The sequence below is a fragment of the Euphorbia lathyris genome, chromosome 5 (assembly GCF_963576675.1).
Source record: "Euphorbia lathyris chromosome 5, ddEupLath1.1, whole genome shotgun sequence".
NCBI lineage: Eukaryota > Viridiplantae > Streptophyta > Magnoliopsida > Malpighiales > Euphorbiaceae > Euphorbia > Euphorbia lathyris.
In genome coordinates this window covers 1,001,424-1,026,493 of record NC_088914.1, presented here as the reverse complement: position 1 = coordinate 1,026,493, position 25,070 = coordinate 1,001,424, and the positions used below count along the sequence as shown (strand labels likewise).

The 25,070-nt window shown below is 33.8% G+C and overlaps 2 protein-coding genes across 2 annotated transcripts; both read left to right on the top strand.

The window, feature by feature from the left end:
• Positions 1-721: 721 nt before the first annotated feature.
• Positions 722-10,043, top strand: LOC136230614 (acetolactate synthase small subunit 2, chloroplastic). Its single transcript, XM_066019742.1, has 12 exons — positions 722-1,049; positions 2,297-2,510; positions 3,266-3,349; positions 3,651-3,719; positions 4,821-4,904; positions 5,580-5,756; positions 7,294-7,380; positions 7,795-7,899; positions 7,990-8,112; positions 8,496-8,648; positions 9,253-9,318; positions 9,407-10,043. Exons 1-12 carry the CDS (start codon positions 844-846, stop codon positions 9,488-9,490), a joined length of 1,452 nt encoding a protein of 483 aa, XP_065875814.1. The 5' UTR covers positions 722-843; the 3' UTR covers positions 9,491-10,043.
• A 1,877-nt stretch (positions 10,044-11,920) lies between these two features.
• On the top strand, positions 11,921-15,849 carry LOC136231053 (glucosamine 6-phosphate N-acetyltransferase). Its single transcript, XM_066020297.1, has 2 exons — positions 11,921-12,091; positions 15,061-15,849. The coding sequence occupies exon 2, from the start codon at positions 15,110-15,112 to the stop codon at positions 15,581-15,583; it is 474 nt and encodes a 157-aa protein (XP_065876369.1). The 5' UTR covers positions 11,921-12,091; positions 15,061-15,109; the 3' UTR covers positions 15,584-15,849.
• The last annotated feature ends 9,221 nt before the right edge of the window (positions 15,850-25,070 follow it).

The window sequence follows — 25,070 nt, the reverse complement described above, 5'->3', positions numbered from 1 at the left end:
TGTTCACAGGTCAGCAAATTCGGCAGCCCATCTCATAGCTCGGGCAGTCGTTTCTAGTTCTGATAGAGGAGTGTGGCTGTCTGAGCCCCCTCCCTTTATATGTAATGTTCTACTAATTCCTAATTAATAAAGTATCCTTCACAGTAAAAAAAAAAAAAACTTAAAATGTTAAGTTAAATATTTTGATTTATCAAAATAAGTGGTTTTTAACTTAATTAACTAATTTAAGTGATGAATACATAACAGTTACCAAACACACTTATATCAAATAAGTGCTTAACATTTTAATTTAAGCAGTTAAGTGGTTTATCAAACAAAACCTAACTCTAAAAAAATCTAAGAATTAAAATTGTTTAGAACCGTATTTCTCATGCAACTGCTATTTTTAATTTTCCAAGTTATAAAATTTAAATAATATACGGGACAATGAAAAGGCAAAGAGGAACATGAGGATGAGGAGCAACCACACGACACCCTAATTAACGAGAAATTCTACTATGGTCCCGGTCCATTGGCCATTGTCAATAGAAACGTAACAATTGTATAATTTATTTCCTTCCACCGATCATATTCCAATAAGCTAGCATGATTCTCTTTTTTGATTGGTCGAGTGTATTGCACCGAAGAAGTTGTCCTAATTAACCCTTATAATTTTACCGTTTTAGGAAAAAAGATCACGTTTCTTTTAGTGTTTTGTTGTACTCCACTAGTGTGAACACATTTTGCTTAATTTCTACCTGTCCCCTTCTCTTCCCCAAAGTGTCCACCGTCTGTTTAAACCTCCGTCACTCCGTCTCTTCTCATTCACTTGTAGCAGTGAAGTAAGTACAGACAAGAAAAGCCATGGCTGCTGTAGCTACATTTTCATCTTCTCCGCTCGCCGCCTCATCTTTGAAAGTAGATTTAACTAGTGCTTTTTCAAGGAGCAGTTTTCGTTTTCTCACTCGGAGCAGCAATGGCGGTGTAATTAAGCTTTCTGCTAGTCTTAGCCAAGAAAATGGAGACAAACTTGCTGTTTCTGACACTGTTCCTCCATTTTCTCGCTCTAAGTGAGTCTTTAAACTCCTTCATTTCATGGTTTTAGTGCTGTTTATTGATTGGCGTTGCGTTAATTATAAGTTTGGGGGAAATGCTTTTCGTTTCTGTGTATCACTAATTCTATTTCTTTCAGAATTTTGAAGTTCGAGGCATGGTTTTTGTGAGTATTTGGGTTAAATGCAGGGCTGGTCACTGAATTTTGAGGTTTGTCTTAAAATGGTCACTAAACTCCTGTGACTTGAGACAAAAAGGACTATCGGAATGGCTATTAGATTAACTGTATTTTGATGTGTTTGATTATTTGCATATTAGATTTCACTGCTATCAGTGACTGATCCATGATTCAATGGTGCTTGTACCACCTGTCACGGGGCCAACTCGTTGACACCTTGTGGCGCTTACTTCCCCTAGGAGGTAAACCAGCCAAGAGTGCACATATACGGGTTAGGGACAAGCTATAAACCGGGAAAAATACAGTGGCAAGCATTCATATTAATATCACACAGGGAAGCCACAATGGTCATACATCACGATATATGAATAATCTTAAGACACCAATATTACACTGTCAGCATCCTATCAGTAGCAGTAGGGGGGGAAACCGATGTAATTCCAACCCGTGTAATGGGGGAGAGGACTAGTCTCCCTGGGACTTTGATACTAGGATAGGCCTAGGATATCTCGTGATTTATAGGTGCTAAATTGATTTTTTTTTTTTTTTTTTTTTTTTGTGTTTTTACATAAAAAAATTTAAAAATCATACACAATTTCTATAGAATTTTTAGTGTTTTCCGGCGACCACTGGACGCTCAAGCCCCCAAGCCCTCTTTGGACCTGTCCCCGACTACTATATTTGTTTTGGTGTTAACTACTATATTTTTTTTTGGTGTTAACCACATCTTAAAAGCCGACCCCGAATCATTTCGGGATTAAGACTTTGTTGTTGTTGTTAAACTTCTGTTGATCATGGATGCAATACACAAGAATTTGGTGTTTCTGATTATATTATTTCTTTTGATATTATAAGCTTTAATCTAGTTGTTATATTTTTAATGTGAAGATTCCGTTAGTCTTTTCCATCTGAAGTCACCGGTATGATTTTATTGAAAAAAATCAAAGTTGAATGACTCTATTAAGACAAATTGAAGTTTAATGACCATTTTGAGACAAACCCCGCAAATTCAGTGACCAACATTGCATTTAAACTATGATTATTTTGATAAATCATAGAAATTGAATCTTATTGTTGTAATGTCAGGGTGCAAAGGCACACAATCTCAGTCTTTGTTGGCGATGAAAGTGGAATAATAAACAGAATTGCAGGAGTTTTTGCTAGAAGGGGTTACAATATTGAGTCACTTGCTGTTGGTTTGAACAAGGACAAGGCTCTTTTTACTATAGTTGTTCGAGGAACTGAAAAGGTTTTGCAACAAGTTGTGGAGCAGCTCAACAAGCTTGTCAATGTCATAAAGGTTAATACTTTAACATAATATTGATTTGTCAGCTCAAATAACAATTAACAATTCACTGCACTCAGTAACAGATTTAGGATTCCTGATAAGGTGCTTGTGGTGGTCTCTTGTGATTTATGGGTGCTGAATTGATATTTTTTGGTTGTTTTTACATAAAAAAAAAATCAAATCCCTGTGCATAGTTTCTATAGAATGTTTGGCGTTTTCCGGCGATCAGTGGGTGCTTAAGCCCCTCTGCTCCTCCTGATCCGTCCTTGACTGGAATAGACATGCAAGAAATGCTAAGATTTTGAGTTTCATGAAAAAATGCTAGAAATCATAATATGTGGCTTTGACTTGAATACACCAAGATCCTTGCATTCAATATCTATTATAAGTTAGGTGGATTTTGGTACTTGATTTATAGGCTTATATATAGCAATTGTTTGGTGTTGATACAAACACAAATGGGAAGCACAATCATAATTGTTTATTTTGCTCTTTTTGGCTCATAAATGGGAAGCCACCTGTCGTTTCGGTCAGCAGTGAAAGTTGACTAGTGTTGATGAGAAAACCATGTCATATTTCCGGTGTCTTTTTGCTCTTGAAGTCGCTTGAATGACTTTATTGAAACAAAATTGTTTGTCCTACTTTTATTTTGCCCTTTTTGGCTCATATTTGAGTTCTTCTTGCATTAGCATAGTCCAGGCTTGTTGAAGCATTTGTTTCCAACTGTTTATTCTATACTTAATTACTAAATTGTTTGATTTCATCAGGTGGAGGATATCTCTAAGGAACCACAAGTGGAACGTGAAATGATGCTGATAAAACTTAATGTGGATCCAGTCACTCGTCCTGAGGTGATGTTTTAACATTTAGTTTGTTCTTTTTGTATCATTTTCTTCCTGTCTTCGCTTACATGTGTGTTACTGTCTAACTCTATGGTTGCAATTGTTAATTTCACTCATATCATCCAGCCTGAAACCAATCTTCACAAATAGGAAGTGCCTTGTATTGCGGAATTTGTCTGAGAAAGCTTACTTATGTTCTTCAGAGAGAATTGGAAACTTATATGTTTTAGTCCATTGGTTTAAGTACCTTTTTTTTTTTATAAGATTGGTTTAAGTACTTAAACTTGTCGTAATTGACCTTAAATTTCAGATCATGTGGCTGGCGGACATCTTCAGAGCTAAAGTTGTTGATACCTCAGAGAAGACACTGACAATTGAGGTGATTTTCTCCATAGTTTTTATAGGGACTTATCCTTTGTTAACATCATAACTTTTCACTTTGTTGAGAATTTTAAATACTGTTACCTTACTGGAGAATTGTTAGTAGTTTATAATGTATTTTATGTCAAACATGAACTTTCTCTAGATACATGTCCTATAAAATTACAAGCACTGTTTATCAACCTTTAATATTTGGAGTGTGATAAATAAATCTGCAGAAGAAATGTGAAGGACCATGGGAGACTTATTGATGAAGTACTTAACTACTCCCTCTGTTCCATAATATTTGTCTTTTAAGGTTAAGAAATGTAATTAACGTTAACTAAAAGACTTTGTTACCCTTGTATTAATTGTATCCATTAATTAATTTTTATCTATTCCTAAAATAAAAATGCAACTTAAATAGGGGTATATTTGGTAAAACATCAATTAATGTACATTGATTGAATCAAAATGTCAAACTTTATTTAACAAAAAAATTTCTCTAGAAAGACAAATATTATGGAAAGTAGTTTAGAACCTCTTGCCCTTTCCATGAATTTTTGTGCTGGTTCACGTGTTATCATGAGTATGAACTTGTGCAACATTTTTAGGTTGGGGCACTCGGGAAATGAGCCTTAATGGCTTTATTGTGTTTAAATTCATTAATAAGTGAGGTTGCTAGGATTAGAACCCTCGACCATTTGGTCTAAGAGGCTTTGATACCATGTCATGGAACCAATTGAACTAAAAGGTTAAGCTGATAGTTAAAGCCTAAGAATAGCTTTTATTAGTTTTTTTGATGCATTGGAAGAATTTTGAGAGATCTATCATGACATGATAGAGGGCGAGCCTTGGCGCAACGGTAAAACGTTGTTGCCGTGTGACCAGAGGTCACGGGTTCGAGTCTTAGGAGCGGCCTCTTGCCAATTAAATTGGCAAGGGAAGGCTTGCCCCCAATACACCCTTGTGGTGGGACCCCTCCCCGGACCCTCGCTCAGCGGGGACGCGTAATGCGACCGGGCCGCCCTTTTTTATCATGACATGATAAGTTTCTATTGCTTATTTCAGACTGTAATTGTCCGTGATCTGTTGTATATCACACCTGTGGATGTCTCAGGTTACTGGAGACCCTGGAAAGATGGCTGCTGTTTTGAGGAACTTGAGCAAGTTCAGGATTAAAGAGCTTTCGAGAACCGGAAAGGTATCATATCAATCTTGCTGTGCTTTTCATGGATTTATGAATAAGAAATCATATAATTAACCTCACAGGATGTTAAATATCTTAAGCATTAAGGTAACGTTTGTTGTGAAAGATGGAGTGGAGGCATTTATTTTAATCTTGCCAACTAGTCATTTGGCCACAATACAGCTAGTTGCAGTCAGGAGGGAAACATGTGTGGTCTAATTCGTTGTCCAAATCAATTCTCTTCTTTCCTTCAAACTAGGGCTGTAAATAAGTCGAGCCGCTCATGATGATAAAAGCTCGATCTATAAACGAGCCGAGCTTAAGCACGGCGAAACTCAGCTCAAAAGCTCACGAGTTGGCTTGGTTATAGGTTCATGAACAAGTTCATGAATAAGATCGAGGTTGCCAGGACTCGAACCCTCGACCGTTTGGTCCTAGAGGCTCTGATACCATGTCATGAAACCGTTTTAACCAACAGCTAGTTGATAGTTAAGGCCCAATCATAGATCTTATATTAATCTCCGACAAAAACAACTGAAATACCAACCTTATCAAGGTGGTTCTGTACTCTATATGTGAGGTTATTTCGCATAAGTAGTATTAAGGTTCACAGTATGCAGAATCAAGACTAATATTTGTTATTATTATTGTAATATCTGTGTAATGAAGCTTGAATTGACACTGATATAGATTGCTCTGAGACGGGAAAGGATGGGTGAAACAGCTCCATTTTGGAGATTTTCTGCAGCTTCTTATCCTGACCTTGAAAATATGCAAGCTTGTGATGCCTTGCCCAGTAGTTCAGTCAATAATCTTACAGGAAATTCAAATGGTTCCCTCAATGGAAGCACCATTTCATCTTCAAAGGTACATAAATCTTATTTGGTCAATCAGTAATCTTTATAGATATTGTCCGAGTATTCGTTGCGCACTTGCATTCCTTAAATATGTTCTTTGGTTCAATCCAATTTTGGATCTTTTTATTTGGGTATTTTGGAAATGCTAGAGCTTTGATATCTAATGTCAAAATATTTCAGGGGGAATAGTATGTACTGCTGTTTGTTGGGGGATATATTTTCTATTTTGTATGCTTGTTCGTATTCTGGGATGGTTGTCATTTAGACTGCATATGAAATTACCCTGATGATCGTATACATGGGTAGAAAAATATCTAGTTGCAAGTTGCAACCTAGGTCCCTCAGTTTGATGGTAGGAAGAAGAAAATTTGTGGATATCTATAGAGGTGGCAAAAGTACACATGACCCGATTACACGACACGAAATTGACACGCAAGTTTAGTATTTGGGTTTAGCTTAGCGGGTAATGTGTCATTTTTGGGTTGACATGAAACTGACACACAAATTTTTGGATTAGGTTAGGGTTGATATGCTAACCCGAAACGACACGAAATGACACGAATATTTAAAATTATTGTTATATTCTCTCGTATTTTTATCTATCATTTTATTAATAAAGGGCGGCCCGGTGCATTACGCGTCCCCACTTAGCGAGGGTCCGGGGAGGGGTCCCACCACAAGGGTGTACTGGGGGCAAGCCTTCCCTTGCCAATTTTTTTTTGGCAAGAGGCCGCTCCTAAGACTCGAACCCGGTCACACAACAATAACGTTTTACCGTTACACTACACATTTTTATATGTCAGATTGATTCGAACCTGCTAAATTGTTATAAACATTACATGACCCTTAATATGGTATTAGCGGACTTTTTCGATGGTTAGTGTTAACATACTAATATAAAAATGACATAAAGTATTTAAAATACTGACATATCTTCTTATATTTTTAAAAGTTATCATTAATATATATGCATAACAAAATTACAGGTAACCCGAAAACACGACATGAAATAGACACTAACCCGAACAGGTTAACACGATTGTGACGAAATTTTTTAGGTCGGGTTTCGGTTTACTCTACTTTTCCAATCCTTCTTAAGTTCCGTACGCTATAGGCTGTGTTAAGCATGCTTCTTTGACAAAATTCAACACTAACCCAAAATGACACGACACGAACTTGATTTCTGATACTTGTATATATGGTCTCGTACTTTTACTCTAGGGAACTTGTATTCTAATTTGGATAGTTTAATGAACTCGTGACTGCTAAGCTCGGGAGCCAATTTTACACCTGTGTATATATATTTTTTTCTATGCTATCTTGACACCCCAACCTCAATCTTCCCGAGACAGGGGTCGGAACCACCCCTGGCCTGAGAGGCCGGCTACCCAGGCCCCTCCTTGTCTCCGCCCCTGACTATATCATTTGTATGGTAAATTTGCATTTGCTTTAGTTTTCTCTTTTAGCTTTATGTATATGGTGATTTTTGCATTATATTGGTACATTGTTAAAGGCTAACTTCTTGTTTATGCATTTTTCAATTTAAGGGTGACGTATATCCTGTGGAGCCTTATGACGACTTCCGTGTAAATCAAGTTCTCGACGCTCATTGGGGAGTTCTCTATGATGAAGATGTAAGACACTGGATTACCTTTCAAGATTGTATAAACTAAAAGCTTAAGCTGATAGTTAAGATCCAATAATAGCTTTCATATTAATATCTGACATGCCCACTGGACTTGAAGCGTGTACAACACACGCCCCATCTTACCATGTGTTGAAATTAAACTAACATGCGGTTGTTAAGATTCGAACTCTTAATCACTCGGTTTAAGAGACTTTGATACCATGTCATGGAATTAATTAAACTAAAAGTTTAAGCTGACATTTAAGGCCCAATAATAGCTTTCATACTAATATCTGACGCATACGTAGTTGTTTCGGATACGGGGGCTAGAGATGTTTTAGGCCTACCTTAAACTATAGTTATCTCACCTTTCATTCTCATATTGACTACACTAGTATTTCCTTTGTTGATTTCAATTCAGTCTAGCGGATTTCGATCACATACGTTATCTATCCTTGTGAATGATTCTCCTGGTGTTCTCAACTCTATCACTGGTGTTATGTCTCGACGAGGTTATAATATTCAGGTCTGCATAGTTTATGTTCATCTCTATTTTTCTTCCAAAATGTTTGGCCACTTATGGTTCATTGTTTTTTTTCTCGCTTCAATCTCTCAGAGTCTTGCAGTGGGTAGCGCCGAGATAGAAGGACTTTCTCGCATAACAACTGTTATTCCCGGAACTGACGAGTCAATCAGCAAATTGGTTCTGCAACTTCATAAGTTGATAGATTTACATGAGGTGAGTGGCTGTTCAGTTTACTTGACCAAAATTTAGGTGGCTTCAGTATGTCTTTTTTCATAAATTCGTTTGTGTCAGGAGCGGAATTTTGCTACATTGTTAAATTAATCCTTAGTAATGTTATTTCCTTTCGTTACAAGATATTTTGCTTGACTTATTATTGGAAGGCTACTGCTTTTTTCTTCAGCTGTTCCGAGTAGTTAATGCTGCTATGTATTCATTCGTGTCAGGAGCGGAATTTGGCTACATTGTTAAATTAATCCTTAGTAATGTTATTTCCTTTCGTTACGAGATATTTTGCTAGACTTATTATTGGAAGGCTACTGCTTTTTTCTTCAGCTGTTCCGAGTAGTTAATGCTACTATGGTTGGTGATTCGTTCAGGTACACGACATTACACATTTGCCATTTGCAGAACGAGAGTTAATGCTGATAAAAGTAGCAGTGAATACTTCTGCTAGGAGAGATGTCCTTGATATTGCGAGCATATTTCGAGCCAACGCTGTTGATGTGTCTGACCACACAATTACGCTTGAGGTAGTGCTTTCTCTTAGTGTTATATACTCGATGTGGCGTATAATATATATATATATCTATCAAATATGTGTAGTGTAACAGTGTGAAAAGGGGGCTCTGAATTATGCTCGTTTAATATTCCGAATATTGATGATTGGATGTGGCGTATGTGGTTTTCGTTTCTCGTAATTGGGTTCATTATGGCAGAATAATGTATATATTTAGCAAATGTGTAGTGTAACAGTGAAAAGGGGGCTCTGAATTCTGCTCGTTTAATATTCTGAATATTGATGAATGGATGTGGCGTATTTGGTTTTCGTTTGTCGTAATTGGGTTCGATATGGCAGAATAATATATATATTTAGCAAATGTGTAGTGTAACAGTGTGAAGAGGGGGCTCTGAATTCTACGTGTTTAATATTCCGAATATTGTTGAATGGATGTGGCATATTTTGGTTTTCGTTTGTCGTAATTGGGTTCGATATGGTGCTCAGTATAAAAAACGAGCTCTATACTTATTGTTATACTTGTTAATGCCTCTTTCTATCTTCTCCGTCAATAGTTGTTTCTCGTTTTCCAAAATTTATGGCTTTACTAATCATATTATTATTCGATAACCTTCCAGCTTACGGGTGATTTAAACAAGATGGCTGCCCTGCAGAGATTATTAGAGCCATATGGGATTTGTGAGGTCAGTCATCCCTTGCCAAGTTTCATTCAATCTGTATTTTCGCCTTGTTTTTCATTTTTTAACTTCCTCGCTTTCTCCTTCGATGAAGGTGGCCCGGACAGGTAGGGTGGCATTGGTGCGGGAATCAGGAGTGGATTCCGCTTACCTCCGTGGATATCCTCTTCCATTGTGATATCTGAGATTCCTCAATAGCTTCTTCACAAGACGTAGTTACTTGAATCCTGGATCCCTCATTCATCAGCTCGAGGGGTGGAGACTGTGCTTTTATCTCTCAGGAGAATGAAATGAGTGTGTTGTAATATGTTTTCATTGTTAATATAGGTAGAACGAGGCTTGTCCACCTTCTCGGTGTGGTTTAGAATAGAGAACTCCCCGTACTTTTTCCACAGTAAATTTAGACTACTCGGTCAATCATTACTGATTTAAGTATCGGAGTTTCTCAGCTGTTGTAACGAGAAAGCGAAGAGTGTTTTATCAAGTGACATTGTAGGTGTTAGAACATATGTAGAATTTGTATTTCTCGAGATGCATAGAAGCGAAATAGTCCGAAAAAGCTGTTTATAATGGCAATGTCATATATTTTCAGGGAAATTAGCATTAACTGTTTCAGATGGCAAGACAATCTCATCATCAGTTGTGAAGAGAGGTTTGAAATTGTGTTGTCTGTTTTGTACGTCAAAATTAATTCCGCTATCTGTTTCAAGAACTATAGGACTAATTTTTTTTGGGTTTTGCTATTTACTTCCCTCAAATTACTTATTACTGTCCCCATTTGGATAATTTTGTCCTTTTCATAATTTTTTTTCAATACTGATTTTTTTAGAGAATCGGCCAAAATTGGGCCTAAATGGATGCCGCATCCGTTCGGCCCATGGTGGGGGCGGATGCAGCATCTGTTCCCGCCATGGGCCGAACGGATGCGGCATCTGTTTAGTCCAAATTTTGGCCGGTGCAAAATCGTAAAATTTTTAGTGACGAAAGATACTAAATCGTTTCAATTTTTTGTGACGAAAAATGCAAAATCGTCATAAAAAAGATATATTATTTTTATGAGTTCTTTTATAAAAAAACGTAAATTTTAATGTTTCCGACTTGTAATCACCCATTTTTGGGGTTCGGGTTGTCACACATCAATTATTTTCACAATTTCAATTATTGTTGTTCGGGTTTATGATTTTGGAGAGAGAATTTTCAGTTTTTGATCAAAATTATGAGAAGGGCAAAAAAGTCCAAATAGAGGTGGTGATAATTACTTTGGAGGTGGTATTTAGCAACCCAACAAATAATGTCCACACGCCGCTACATTTGGTTTGAAAGAAGGAATTGCAGCTATGGAGGTTGGACATTGCAAGGTTGAAGTCAATTAACAAAACTGTAAATGAGTCGAGCTGCTTTGCTCGATAAAGACTCGATTATGTTCGGTTCGATTTATAAATGAGTCGAGTTTGAGCACGGTAGAACTTGATTCGAAAACTCGCGAGCAGGTCCGGTTGCAATTTCTTGAATAAGCTCGGCTATAATGTTTATGAACAGACTCGCAAGCAAATTTGGTTCGATTATTCTTCTAATAATTGTATTCTATAAGGGCGAAATGTAAAATTACGCAGTTCTGTGAAACTTTTAATTTTGTAATTTTCAAATTTATATAATTGTGTTAAAGAAATTCCAAATTAACATAACTAATGAGATGTTAGCGAGTAAAATTCATGTACAAAATTAACGAGATTCTTATGAGCAAAGCTCGTGAACGAATAAATGAACAGTTCATAGCAGCTTGCGAGCAACACAAGAACAAAATATTGATCTCGAGCTTTAATTAATGAGTTGTTTGCGATCAGATTTCATGAATAGAATTAAATTAACGAGATGTCAGCGAGCAAAGTTCGTGAACAAATAAAAAAGCAGCTCAATAGCAGTTCATAAACAAAATATTAAACTCGAGCTTGTCAATTTTCTAATGAACCGAGTTTGAGCAGGCTAAAACTCGGTTTGACACTATTACAACCCTCACAAAGCATGTGTTTTATTTTTATTTTTCTAAAACAGAATCACAACGACACCGTTATGTTTAATTAATCAAAATCAGAAAAGAATAGAGGCAAAAAAACATAATTAAGCTTTTAAACTTTACATGTTTTAAAGATCAAGCCCTTGATTAATTATTTTTCCATATTGAGCTCTTCATTATTGATTTTGTTATGGATTTGATCCTTATTTAACTTTTCCGTTGAGTTTAGGAGATGAGAATATTGATTTGGCGATTCTAATACTGAAAATTACAAAATGGGAGAGGAGAAGATCGAGTTTGTAAGAACCTACTGGAAATTAATTTGTGTAAATTCTTGTTACTTTTTGCTCGCTATCTATCCTAGTCAATAAATTCTTATTTTTATTTTTCCACGTCAATAAGCCGAATCGTCCTAACAATGCGTGCCATCCAAACTCGATGAAAAAATTAAATAAAGGCTAAATCTATAATAAAAATAATGATTAAGACTCAATGTGGAAAAATAATTAATCATTGTTTTGATCCTTAAAGCATGTAAAGTTTCAGGGTTTAATTAAGGTTTTTTTTTTTTTTTTTTTGACAAGAATAAAATTGAAGTGTTAAATGCTTTCGGTCCCCAATCCCATTTCCCTCTCGATAGAAATCCCAAATCGGAGACCGTCGTTCCTCGCTGCTCCCAGCTCCAGCCCCCACCGGTCGGTTGGTCACCGTTGCCGCTGCTTCTCACCGTCGACTGAAACAAGGCGTCGATTCTGAATTCTGCAGGTGATGGTAACATCAATTCTATTATTTGATTGATTGATCTGATTATGAAGATTACATTAAATATGTCCTCGCTGTGTGATAATTTTTTGATAGAAGTTAGAAGGAGAGGGATTGAATACTTTCTTTGGAGTAATTTAATGCAATTGTTAATTGTTTGTTGATCAATGTTAGAAAACCCTAAACCCAAACTCAACTTAAGTCTTTAATACAATACAGAACACAAAAAAGAAAGAGAAGGAAGGAATTAGAAAACAGAAGCATATACATTGTTTTGAATTTGTGAAAATCCTCATGATAATTTTCATTAATCCATGAAATAAGTGGAACTCTCACTCCTTATTTTTTAGCCTACTACATCTGTTACCCTGTACGCTCCTGAAATTTCAAAAGTTCCAAATGACCCCTGGTCTTGTCCAATTGCATTCAAGCATAGGGGTTTATTGAGTGGAGTTGGACAAGAAATATGAGATTATTTATATAATTGGACAAGAATAAGGGGTCATTTAGAACTTTTGAGAGTCAAGAGGGTAGTTAAAGATGTATTAAGCCTTTTTTTTTTAGTATTAGCTAGAAGGAACGGATTAGACGTACTTTTCCGTAGTTTGGTACTTTTATGTTAATGCTAATTGCTAAAGGTAGTTGAGTCATGCTAGTTTTATGGATATTGGTTATTCAAGCAAGGCTAGCACAAATATCTGCAATGCCTAATTCTTTTGGATGTTAAATATTTGAGCCCGGGGTCCTGGTTTTCTGCCACTTACATAGTTCCATAAAACGAGACTCTTACATGGGCTCAAAGTCAGAGGCAAGGAAGCATGAGAGTACCAACAAAACCTTGGTCATCAGAAACCATTCCTTATAGAGAAATATTAGACAAATTAGTCCAACCAAATACAATCAGTTTCAATACCTAAAACTTTGTTAAATTTGCAATAATTTATCAAATATTGCATAATTCAAGACTTAGTTCATACTTAAACTTCGATTTGGGGCTAAAACTGATTTACCATCCAACTTCAAGACCATTTTGACCCTTAATTCAATTTAATTATTCAGCTCTACCGGTTTGATTAAACCGATAACCTGTAAAACCGGCGTGGTTTGCAGGATGGAAGGATTTTTAATATTTGTGTTTAGAAAATAATGCATAAAAAAGAAAAGAAAACGGCAGATTCGGTTCTATCTTCAGAAATTGATTGTTTTCAGCAGTTGCCATGGTCGTCCTTCAACTGAGTTTTTCGTTCGCACTAGGATCAGTAGTTGCCATTGATCGTCCGTACCTATTTGCAGCAATCCTAACTACAGCTGTTTGTTTGGTTTCCATCTCATCTCATCTCTTCTCTTCGGATCTATTTGTATTTTGCTTATAGAAATCAATTTCAAAGTTTTAATAGCAATAAGTACCCAAAATTTCAGGTAATTAATTTTTCTTCTTTGATTTTCATGCTCTTTGGTCTGTTTTAGTTGTAAATTTTAAGTAATCAAGTTTAATTGAGATTGATTTTTGTTTCACCTTCAAAATCACATGTACTCTTAGCAAATACTTTTTGTGGAATAATACCAAGTAAATTGTTATTATTATTTCAATGATGTGGGTTGCTAATCATCTCTTCGGCTGATTAAAACAGGGGTTCCCTAATTTTTTCACCTCCTGTTATGCTATCCGGTCTAACTTTGAATAATATGCAATTGTAATTTTGTTTCCAAATATGGTTTGGTGTCGGGATTGGATTTTTTTTTTCTCAGAAGATAAAACTCAAGTCGGAGTAATGAGATTATAATCTTACTGCTGACTCTTGAAAGGCTGCAGTGGTTGGAATCAATGTTGCACGGAAACTCTTTTCCATTACCGCATTTCGTATCCTTTTCCGTTTCAGTTTCTATTACTGTTTCCTAGCTATAATTTTTTAGAAATAATGTTTCCTTGTGTCCGTTTCTATTTCAGTTTCTGTTTCCATGCAATATAAGTTGGAATCATGTCCAAAATATAAAATTCCAGTATGGATTTTATCTTCCAAATCTTGGATCCTTAACTTTTCTGATGAAGTTAATAGTATTTTTAGTTTCATGTATTGTCACAATGGGTGAATCCAATGGATTGCATCCTATGTTACATGGAAAGTTCATAGATTCAGATACGAAAACTGAAACGGAAATATTGGAAACGGTATTTGTAAAAAATATAGGACATGGAAATGTGGGAGAAACATTTAAATAATAAAAATATATGCATGTACCTATAAATTTTAAAATTTTTCAGAAAGGCCTAATACACAAATAACCCCCTGAACTTGTCTAAATGTTGCAATTGCCCCCCTCAACTTTCAATTGTAACAACTTACCCCTTAAACTTGTCCATTTGTAAAACATAACCCCAAATTGGGAATTTTTTTACCCCGTATTTAAAGCAACCGTAAAAAAGTTTCTCCGGATTCGTATCACGCCAAAGATCTGATTATCATACTCCACGAGCGTTGCAGATTTTGTATTTCACGTGTTTCTTCAATTGCAGTCCATGTCAGCAATTTGGGGTTGTGTTTTACAATTGGACAAGTTTAAGGGGTAAGTTGTTACAATTGGATAAGTTTGAGGGGTAAGTTGTTACAATTGAAAGTTGGAGGGGACAGTTGCAACATTTGGACAAGTTTAGGGGGTTATTTGTGTATTAAGCCTTTCAGAAATGCTTGTTTAATTTTTTTTAAATATATACATTGAAGAAAATTACATACAAGTCACATAAATGCGGTGGTAAAAAGAGATTTTTTTTGTCATTTTGAAAGCTTGTGGAAGTTGATCTAGAAAATATAGGGGATTTACTAAACATGTGATTAGTACATCTTAGGAATCGAGTTTTCAGCTTTTATAAATTATGGAGAAAACGTTTCGTACAAGTTTTTGAGAGTTTCGGTGTTCAATTAACCTCTTCCGTTCATCAGGTTTTGATTTTTGTTAGTACTCTGTATTGACAGATTTGTTGCTGTTACTTTGCGCTAACAATCGAAGCCTCAGCGGGAAGAGATGCAGAGCAGTAACTCATTGAACAGCGATGAGAAGCTTCAGGTCCGGAAGTTGGAAATATCAGACAAAAACAAAGGCTTTATGGAGCTATTACAACAACTAACTGTTTGTGATTCTGTATCAGACAAGGAATTCGAAGAGCGTTTTCGAGAAATAAGCTCTTGTGGTGATGATCATTTCATATGTGTAGTTGAAGATGATCAATCTGGGAAGATTATCGCGACTGGGAGTGTGTTTATTGAAAAGAAGTTCATAAGAAATTGTGGCAAAGTTGGGCACATTGAAGATGTTGTAGTTGACTCCAACGCTCGTGGGCGACAGTTGGGGAAGAAAATTATCGGGTTCTTGACCGATCATGCTCGTTCAACGGGGTGCTATAAGGTTATTCTTGATTGCAGTTTGGAGAACAAGTTGTTTTACGAGAAGTGTGGATACAAGCAGAAAGAAATTCAGATGGTAAAGTATTTCAATTGAGAATTACACCTCATTCTTTTAGAATAAACACTGTCGCAGGGACAAAACCCGGGCGACTGATTACCAAAAACACAGGTCGCCGTGAAGTTGTAAGACCATGTGTCGAGGCTGACGCCAGCCCGTTGCCGGATCTCAATTTGTGAAAGAAGCTTCAAAAAGTTTTTAGATATTTTGGACCAAGTTTTAGGTGTTTTCTTTCCAGTCGTTACGAAGAAGGTTACTTGGGCTAGAGCATTTAATGAATCTAAATTAATAATTATTTCTAAGTTGAGATGATAACTAAGTGGAGACGGGGATGCATTCTTCATTTTGATCCGAACATTTGCGGGAACAGATACAGAGAATTTTCATTAAAGGATTCCGAGATGTGTTCGTTTTCATCCCCTTTTTCGGTGATTCCACGAGTAATGGAAAATCTTCATAAAAAAGAAAAAAGAAAAAAAGTGGTGGTTAATTATTTACAAAAAAATTTATGCATCATTTTTCTTTTAACTTTCTTATAATTTTACTAGACTGATGTTGGCAAGTTGGATCAATTTCAGACATCATTATAAACATCAGTTTTAGTTAGTTAAAAAAAAGATTTGAAATATGTTGATAAAAAAAAGATTTGAAATATGTTGCTAAAACTCGCTTTTTATATATTTCAGAGATCGAATTTCAAGTAATGACGGGATTTTCTATTTGGGCAATCTATATATATATATATAAAATATTAATGAGGTGAGTTTTCAATCCCTCATTTTTTACTCATAAAAATAAAAATAATATAATATATTAATATTAATTATATTATTATATTTATCTATAAAAATATTATTTTATTTATATATTATATTTAAAAGTCTTAAGGGTTTAATTCTTAGATAAAAGTCAATTTCATGTATAAAACCTATTTGGGTAATAAGAGTTTTATTCAGAATAAGATCTCTTCAAATAATGATTCCAATATACGCATTAAACAGTATAATTTATCAATATATATAAATTTAAGTGTTATAAATATTGACATAATTAAGTGATAGCTATGTAATGAATAATAATAAAAAGTAATGCATTTAATTATTTAAATATTTTTTAAAATATAAAAATTAAATTATGTGATTCAAAAAAAAAAAAATTAAATTATGAATTTTTTTGTGAGAAATATATATATATATATATATATATATATATATATATATATATATATATATATATATTAGAAAAATATACCAAAAAAAGTTTTTTAAATAAAAGAGTTTAGAAAATTATTGCTAATAATTTTAATTTAAAATTAAATATTTGACTTATTAGATTAAATGATGATTTGATTTAATTTTTTATATTGTGTACTTAGGCTCTGTTCTTTATCGCTGAAAAAAACTGAACTGAATTGAACTGAATTGAACTGAACTGAATACTGCTGAATACTACTGAATACTGAACTTAACTGAATGCTACCGAACTTAACCGAACTTAATAATAATGATGATATTAGACTTTAAAATAATTTTCATGATAATATTGGACGTTAATGAACTTATAATAATAATAATGGTTCTAATAAATTTAATAATATCAATAATAAATAAATATATTATTAAAGATAAAACTAAATTGAATATCAAATAAAAGTCCGGGATGATAAAATCTTGGCTCGATAAACGCCTATGAAATTAAATAAAAATAAGTCTAATTTAAATTAAAAATACAAATTACATACAAACACAAATTTATATATAATTTAAAGCCTATGAAATTAAATACAAATCTTCATATGAATACAAACTCTTAACTTCTTATTTTAATTAAGGGTTAAAGTGCAAAAATAACGTTTTGGGTCAGAAGTAATTTTACCTCTAACGTCTAAAATGGTGGAATTTTATCCCTAACATTGATAAATTGGATAAATTTGAGAAATAATTCATAATATGGATGCAATTCCTAATTTTTAAATATGGATGCATACTTTAGTTTTATTTTTTTTTTATTAAACCATATATACTTTAATAAACTATCATTTCTTGACTTTTATCTAATTTATAGATAATGATAAACTATAAATAATAATAATAATAATAATAATAAATTATAGATAAATAATAATAATAATAATAATAATAAATTATATATAAATAATTATAATATAATAAATAATGATAAATTACTGAATACTGAAACTGAATGCTGAAACTGGATGCTGAAACTGAATGCTGAAACTGAATGCTGAACTGAACTGAATTGAATTGAACTGAACTGAACTGAATTGAACAGAACTGAACTGAACTGATTGTTACTGAAATTAAGTGATAAAGAACAGGGCCTTAGACCCTGTTCTTTATTACTTAATTTCAGTAACAATCAGTTCAGTTCAGTATTCAGTTTCAGTATTCAATAATTTATCATTATTTATTATAATTATTATATATTATTATTATTTATATATAATTTATTATTATTATCATTATTTATTTATAATTTCAGCAATTTATTATAATTATTATAATTTATTATATATTAATTTATCTATTTTCATTATAATTATATTTATATATAATTTATACTTTGTCATTATATATATTATCATTATTTATTATAATTATAATTATTTGGTGCAACTTATTTGCAAATTTTGCGAAAAGTAAATAAATATTATATTAATACGTTTACATTACAATGCTCTAAAAAATTAACTGGCTCAACTACCTTAATATCTCAAATAGTGCAATTTTATCCTTAATATTAGAAGCCAATAGCAATTTTACCCTTAACATTGATAAATTGAGTCAAGATTTTGTATTCATATGAAAATTCATATTTAGACGTTAGGAGTAAAATAAACCCGGACCCAAAACGTTAAAGGTATTTTTGTACGTTAATACTTAATTGTAATAAAAAGTTAAGAGTGTGTATTCATATAAAAATTTGTATTTAATTTCATAGGCTTTAAATTATATATAAATTTGTGTTTGTATGTAATTTATATTTTTAATTTAAATTAGACTCATTTTTATTTAATGTCATAGGATTTTATCGAGCCTAGATTTTATTTGATATTTAATTTAGTTTAATCTTTAATAATATGTTTATTTATTATTGATATTATTTTTTTTGGTAGAAATATTATTATTATTATTATTATAAGCTTATTAATGTCCAATATTATCATTAAATTATTTTAAAGTCTAATATCATCATTATTGTTACGTTCGATTAAATTCGGTTAAGTTCGGTATCATTCAGTTAAGTTCAGTAGCATTCAGTTAAATTCAGTTTTTTTCAGTAATAAAGAACAGAGCCTTACTAAAGTAGTGATTATATATATATATATATAAAAAACTTGTATTACGAAGAAAACCAAATAATATTATCATGAATACAAAAAAGAAATATAAAATGAGAAATTTTTAATAAGAATTTTTATACGAGAAAGAGAACGTGCCTAAAAAGGTAAATTATGAGCGACATTGTTCACTTGACGTCTCTCGTGCATGATTTCAATTGACACAAAAGTACGTACCACATCGATAATATAACTTGTTAAAAACTTATTAAAGTTATAAAACTGATTAATATTCGTCATTCCACCTTCATCATAGAATGGTTCTGCTACTCTATGAGTGTTGAATTGATATATTTTTTTGTGCTTTTGTAAAAAAAAAAAGATTTGTATAGAGCTCCAATGGAGATTTTGGTAGTCTAGTGGGTGTTCAAGCCGCTTGCTCCCTTAAATCCGTCTCTAGAATCCCCTGTCTTTGTCCATGATGACACTTATACGAACCCCATTAAGTTTATATTGGTATAATATAAAAAAATGTGATAAAGTGCAAATTTGTCTCTAACATTTTTAGGAAGTGCATATTCCCCTGACGTAGAATTGATGCAATTTTACCTCTAACGTTGTCAAATAAGATCAGTTTTATCCATAATGTTTTCGAACAAGCTCAATTTTACCCCTATATAAGAAAAAAAAAATTAAACTGACTGTTTTATTGTTATTTGACTCGTTATTTAATTATTGCATCAAAATTTTCAAATATCAATTATGTCTAAAATATTTATTCAGGTAATAACACAGTTACAAAAAACGAGTCGAAATGACAATGTTTAAGTGTGTCACATACAAGTTAATCACAAAAAAACTAAATAAAATGCATACTATGCTATTTAAACGAGAATAAACAACTCGTCAAAATATAGATAACTGCTTTATTTTACCACTAAACTTGCTTGGAGATCCGATAACCGTCAAATGAGTCAGTTAAAAGTTTATGTTGTGTACAGGTAAAATTGAACTTCCTTAACAATATTAGGGCGAAACTAAATAATTTCATATGTTAGAAGTAAATTTACGGTTATTTAAAAACGTTAGTACAAATTTAAATCTTATCCCCATAAAATATTTTAGATTGGATTAGAATTACTTACTTAATTAATAATAATATAATAATTAAAGAAATACAAATTAGGTCCATTTAGAAAAATTGCCTCACATAACAATATTAAACAAGAAATATCTATAGGCAAATTGCAAGGGCAAAAACAGAAAATTTAAAAATTACTCTGATTGCGTGTAATTAGGAGACAAGAAAGATGTGTACTATAAAAATATATTCCTTTTCCCATTATGCCCTCAATTCCCTTGCACAAAATTGACATGCATTAGGGTATTACAGTAAATTAAAATTTTTCTAACAATATCTAGAAATTGACATGCATTTATCCATTATTCATTTTGATTACTATACAACAATACCTTTTTTTTTTGTTAAGTCTCTTATTTTTTCTTTCTGCTTCATATTCCTTTCTCTCTTAGTTTTCCGATGGCTTACTTCACACAGTATGTGATGAACCGAAGTAATAAGAATCACAAACAAATACTCCTTCATAGACCTCCATTTACGAGAAAAGGAAACGAAGAATAAAGTTATCAATATCGGAAGAAAGAGATAGACGGAGTCGCTATGCATTCTAGGAGGCTGAAGAAACAAGCAACTCTTCCATTTTCAGAAATTCAAGGCGTATGTTAGTATATTTTCTTCTGCTTCGCTTCTGTTTAGTTTAAGGGATGGATCTATAGTAGGAGCACTTGCCACGACATAAACAGACAAAAAAGACATAAAGTCTTTGAGTTTAATTTATTTCTTTTTTTCTTTTGTATAGTAGATACCTACTTGATTCATGTAGCTGTGAAGGCTATGGAAGCTAGATTGAGAATCACGAGATGGAAGACGAAGTCTTTCGAAAGACTTCCTGCTTTGTCCATATAACACACGATCAACAAATGCAGAAGAAATGAGGGCGTGTTTGCCTTGCTTGTAAATGGAATGAAGCATGGAGGGAAAGTGATGAAAGGAGCTCTTGGCGTCACTAGTGTCAAGAAATGTTGGTTCATAGGTCCAAAAAGACCAGATAAATGCAAAAAGGTGAGTTTCTTTGTTTATGGTCCAATGACGGAACTAAGCCTCGATTTGCCGCCATAAATTTGTATAAAATAAATCCCCTAAACCTAAAGTGATCTATGCTTATAAAGTTCTATCAAATGTTTATGGTTATATGTTGTTTTTTCAAAAATTCAAGAGATATAAAGTAGATTATTTTGGTGAACTCCAACCAAAAGAGTTTGAAGCTGAAAAATGTAGTAATCTTCTGATTAATGATCTTACAATAAATGGCTTATTTGTGGAAAATTTCCATTTGACATCGAGTTATCTGAAAGATGGAGAATGAAGCATATACCACTATGAGAATAAGGACATAAAAATCATATATATCATTGTGTTGTCATTACGAGATATAATAAGCGATTAAGGCATTGGAAATACTTAAACAGATATGGGAGAGGATGGATTCGGCCGATTGAATCCCAAGCCCGTCCGTCCAAGCCCATCTATATATTAGAAAATATATTATAATTTATATTTATATATTATAATTTATATACATATCAGAGCAAAATTTTTTTTGAGCAAATGTCACAACAAACATTATTTGTATTTATATTTATAAAAATATATTATAATTTATATATTATAATTTATATATATATATCGGGCTGGACCGGGCCGATGTAAAATTCGTAAAGCCCAAGCCCGTCCAGTTTTTAGCGGGCTTATATGGGCTTGGGTCGGGCCGGGTCTGAGAGAATTTCTAAGTGTCCAAACCCGACTAAATGGGCCTAGGCCTGGGCAGGCCGGGCGGGCTCGCCGGCCCAGCTCAGGTCTACTTCCAACGTATGAAATGATTCAGTTTTACCCGTAACGTTATCAACCAAGTTCAATTTTACATGTACACAACATAAAATTTTAATTGACTCATTTGACGTTTATCACATCAGATCTTAATTTAACTGATTGAGGGCATACTGGAAAAAGAAAGAGAAGGCTAGAAAAGGAAGAGGGGCATTACAAATATGCCCCTGAGATTCCTGTGGATGGAAGGGCATTTTTGCTATTTTCATCCATTATTTTTTTAACCTAGTGCAGCACAAAACGAGTCTTTTTGTGCAACACTAGGTTAAAAATTAAGTAGTTGCAAAAGATGGGATCCCATCTTCTGCAAATGCAACCGCCATGGCTAGAGGGACTCCAACCATGGCGGTCCCTGACGGAATCAGGGAGGAAACCCTCTATTTGGAGATTTTCCAGCCGACCTCCCCCTAGCTCCACTCCTAGACTCAGCTCAATTAGAAGTCTGGAATTAAATAACAAATTGTTAAAACAAACATTTAAATACAAATTTGAGTTCAAGGTAATTCTTGAGCCATTCTCAAACCGAGTATTTGTTTAGTTCTCTCGAGTAAGGAACTGATCCAACCATTCTCAAGCCAAGCCTCGAGCCAGACATGTATTTGGTTCTCTAGAGCTCGAGCAAAATCTAAATTTTTGAGCTCGACAAACTGAAACTGAATTCGAACTCACCCATTTCGAGCTGAGCCTATTCAAATTCAGTGCTGGTTTGGCTCGTTAATAAAGGGTGGCAAAATTACACATGACCCGATTACACGATACGAAATCGACACACAATTTTAGTGTTTGAGTTTAGCTTAATAGATAATGTGTCATTTTTGGGTGGACACAAACTTGACACGAAAATTTTTAGGTTGGGTTGGGTTAGAGTTGACATGCTAACCCGAAAATGACAAGAATATTTAAATTATTGTTATATTCTCTCATGTTTTTGCATGTAGGTAATAAAATTACAATTATTACTTGCAAACACGACTCGAACCTTTTATATTATTATAAACACATTACATGACCCCCCCCCCACACACATGATATTAGTGTACTTTTGGATTATTATTGTGAATATATCAATCCAAAAATGACTAAAATATTTAAAACTAGTATCATATCCCCTTACATTTTTTAAAGTCACCATTAATATATATACATAGTAAAATTACGTGTGACCCGAAAACATGACACGAAATCAACACTAACCCGATTAGGTAAACACGAGGTTGACACAAAAGTTTTAGGGTTGGGTTAAGGTTCACTCATTTTGATAGTAATCCAAAAATGACACGACTCAGACACAACATGAACCCGCCAACTCTAAGTTATCACCCCTATTTTTAAGTTATCACCCGAATATGATCAAGCTTTTATCGAACCAGACATTGAGCCACTCATGAGCGATTCGACCCATTTTACTGACTAAAATTAAATAACAAAATGTCAAAACAAGCATTTAAGATAGTTCTTGAGCCGTTCTAGAACCGAGCCATTCTCAATTTGAGCCTATGTTTGGTTCTCTTGTGCTCAAGTCAAAATCAAATTTTCGAGCTCAACGAACTCGACCTGAGCTCGACCTCACCCATTAACGTTCCTACTTGTTATCATCCCTACTTTTAAGTTTTAATACATAGAATCGTATTTGATTTCCCTAAAGCTATGGTACAAAATGTTAAAACAAGCATTCAAGTACAAATTTAAGTTCAAAACAATGCATGAGCCGTTCTGGAGTCGAGCCATTCTCAAGCCAAGCCTCGAGCCAAACCTGTGTTTAGTTCTCTCGAGCTCGAGCCAAACCCAAATTTTTGAGCTCAACAAACAGGAACTGAATTCGAACTCACCCATTTTAGAGCTGAGCCTATTCAGATTCAGTGTCGGTTTGGCTCGTTAACAAAGGGTGGCAAAATTATACACGACCCATTACACGACACGAAATCGCATACAAATTTAGTGTTTATGTTTAGCTTAGTGGATAATGTGTCATTTTTGGGTTAATATAAACTTGACACGGAAATTTTTAGGTTGGGTTGGGTTAGGGTTGACATGCTAACCTAAAAATGACACGAAATGACACCAATATTTAAATTATTGTTATATGCTCTTATGTTTTTGCATGTCACTTTTATTAATAAAAGTAATAAAATTACAATTATTACTTGCAAACACGACTCGAATCTTTTATATTGTTATAATCACATTACATAACCCCCACATGATATTAGCGGACTTTTGGATAATTATTGTTAATATATTAATCAAACAATGACTAAAATATTTAAAAATAGTATCATATCCTCCTACATTTTTGAAAGTTACCATTAATATATACATAGTAAAAGGCCTAATGCTCACCTAGCCCCCTTAACTTGTCCAAATTGGTCATTTTACCTCCCAACTCATTGAATGTCCTATTTACCCCATTAACTCCATAAAAGTGGTATATCTCACCCCCTCAACTTTTCCAATTACCCCTCCAACTCATCGAATGTCCTATTTACCCCTTTAACTTTATAAAAGTGGTATTTCTCACCCCCTTAACTTTTTCAATTACCCCTCCAACTTATCGAATGTCCTATTTACCCCTTTAGCTCAATAAAAGTGGTATTTCCCGCCCCTCCATTTTCATTCTCGAAGGTTAGAATTGACCGGTGTAAAGGACGCGCTTGAAGTCTGACTTCTCAAATGCCACGTATCAAATTTGGTCAATAGCATACCTTCAGATCAGCTATTTCACCATAATAGCATACCTTATTGCTTATCATGACAGGATTTGGAACTGAAATTTCCAAATTAATGGAAAAGATTCGAATTGCAGATGAAAAACAAAACATTTAACCAATAAATCGAGTAATGAAGGAGATAGAATGGGAATGGAGAAGGTTATATTCAACAAGAATGAAGAAGAAAGAAGAGGAATCGGGAAGGAAATAAGAATTAGGGATTTGGATGTTAGATTTTAGGGGTTTTTATAATTTTTTTTTGTTATCGTTAGTGCCCAATTTTCCACATCCACGCGCTTCATGCCTTTGTTGTACACACACACACAAAGTTACTGCCACATAGGGTCATAAGGGGTGAGAAATACTACTTTTATGGAGTTAAGAGGGTAAATAGGACATTCGATGAGTTGAAGGGGTAAAATGACCAATTTGGACAAGTTAAGGGGGTAAATAGGACATTCGATGAGTTTGTGGGGTAAAATGACCAATTTGGGCAAGTTAAGGGGGTTGGGGGAGCATTAGGCTCATAGTAAAATTATGTGTAGC

Excerpts from the sequence above, each read along its gene's own strand:
- LOC136231053 (XM_066020297.1), top strand. The coding sequence starts at position 15,110 with ATGCAGAGCAGTAACTCATTGAACAGCGATGAGAAGCTTCAGGTCCGG.
- LOC136230614 (XM_066019742.1), top strand. The coding sequence starts at position 844 with ATGGCTGCTGTAGCTACATTTTCATCTTCTCCGCTCGCCGCCTCATCT. Across the intron at positions 3,350-3,650 it reads ATCCAGTCACTCGTCCTGAG|ATCATGTGGCTGGCGGACAT; the intron begins GTGATGTTTTAA and ends CTTAAATTTCAG. Across the intron at positions 3,720-4,820 it reads AGAAGACACTGACAATTGAG|GTTACTGGAGACCCTGGAAA; the intron begins GTGATTTTCTCC and ends TGGATGTCTCAG.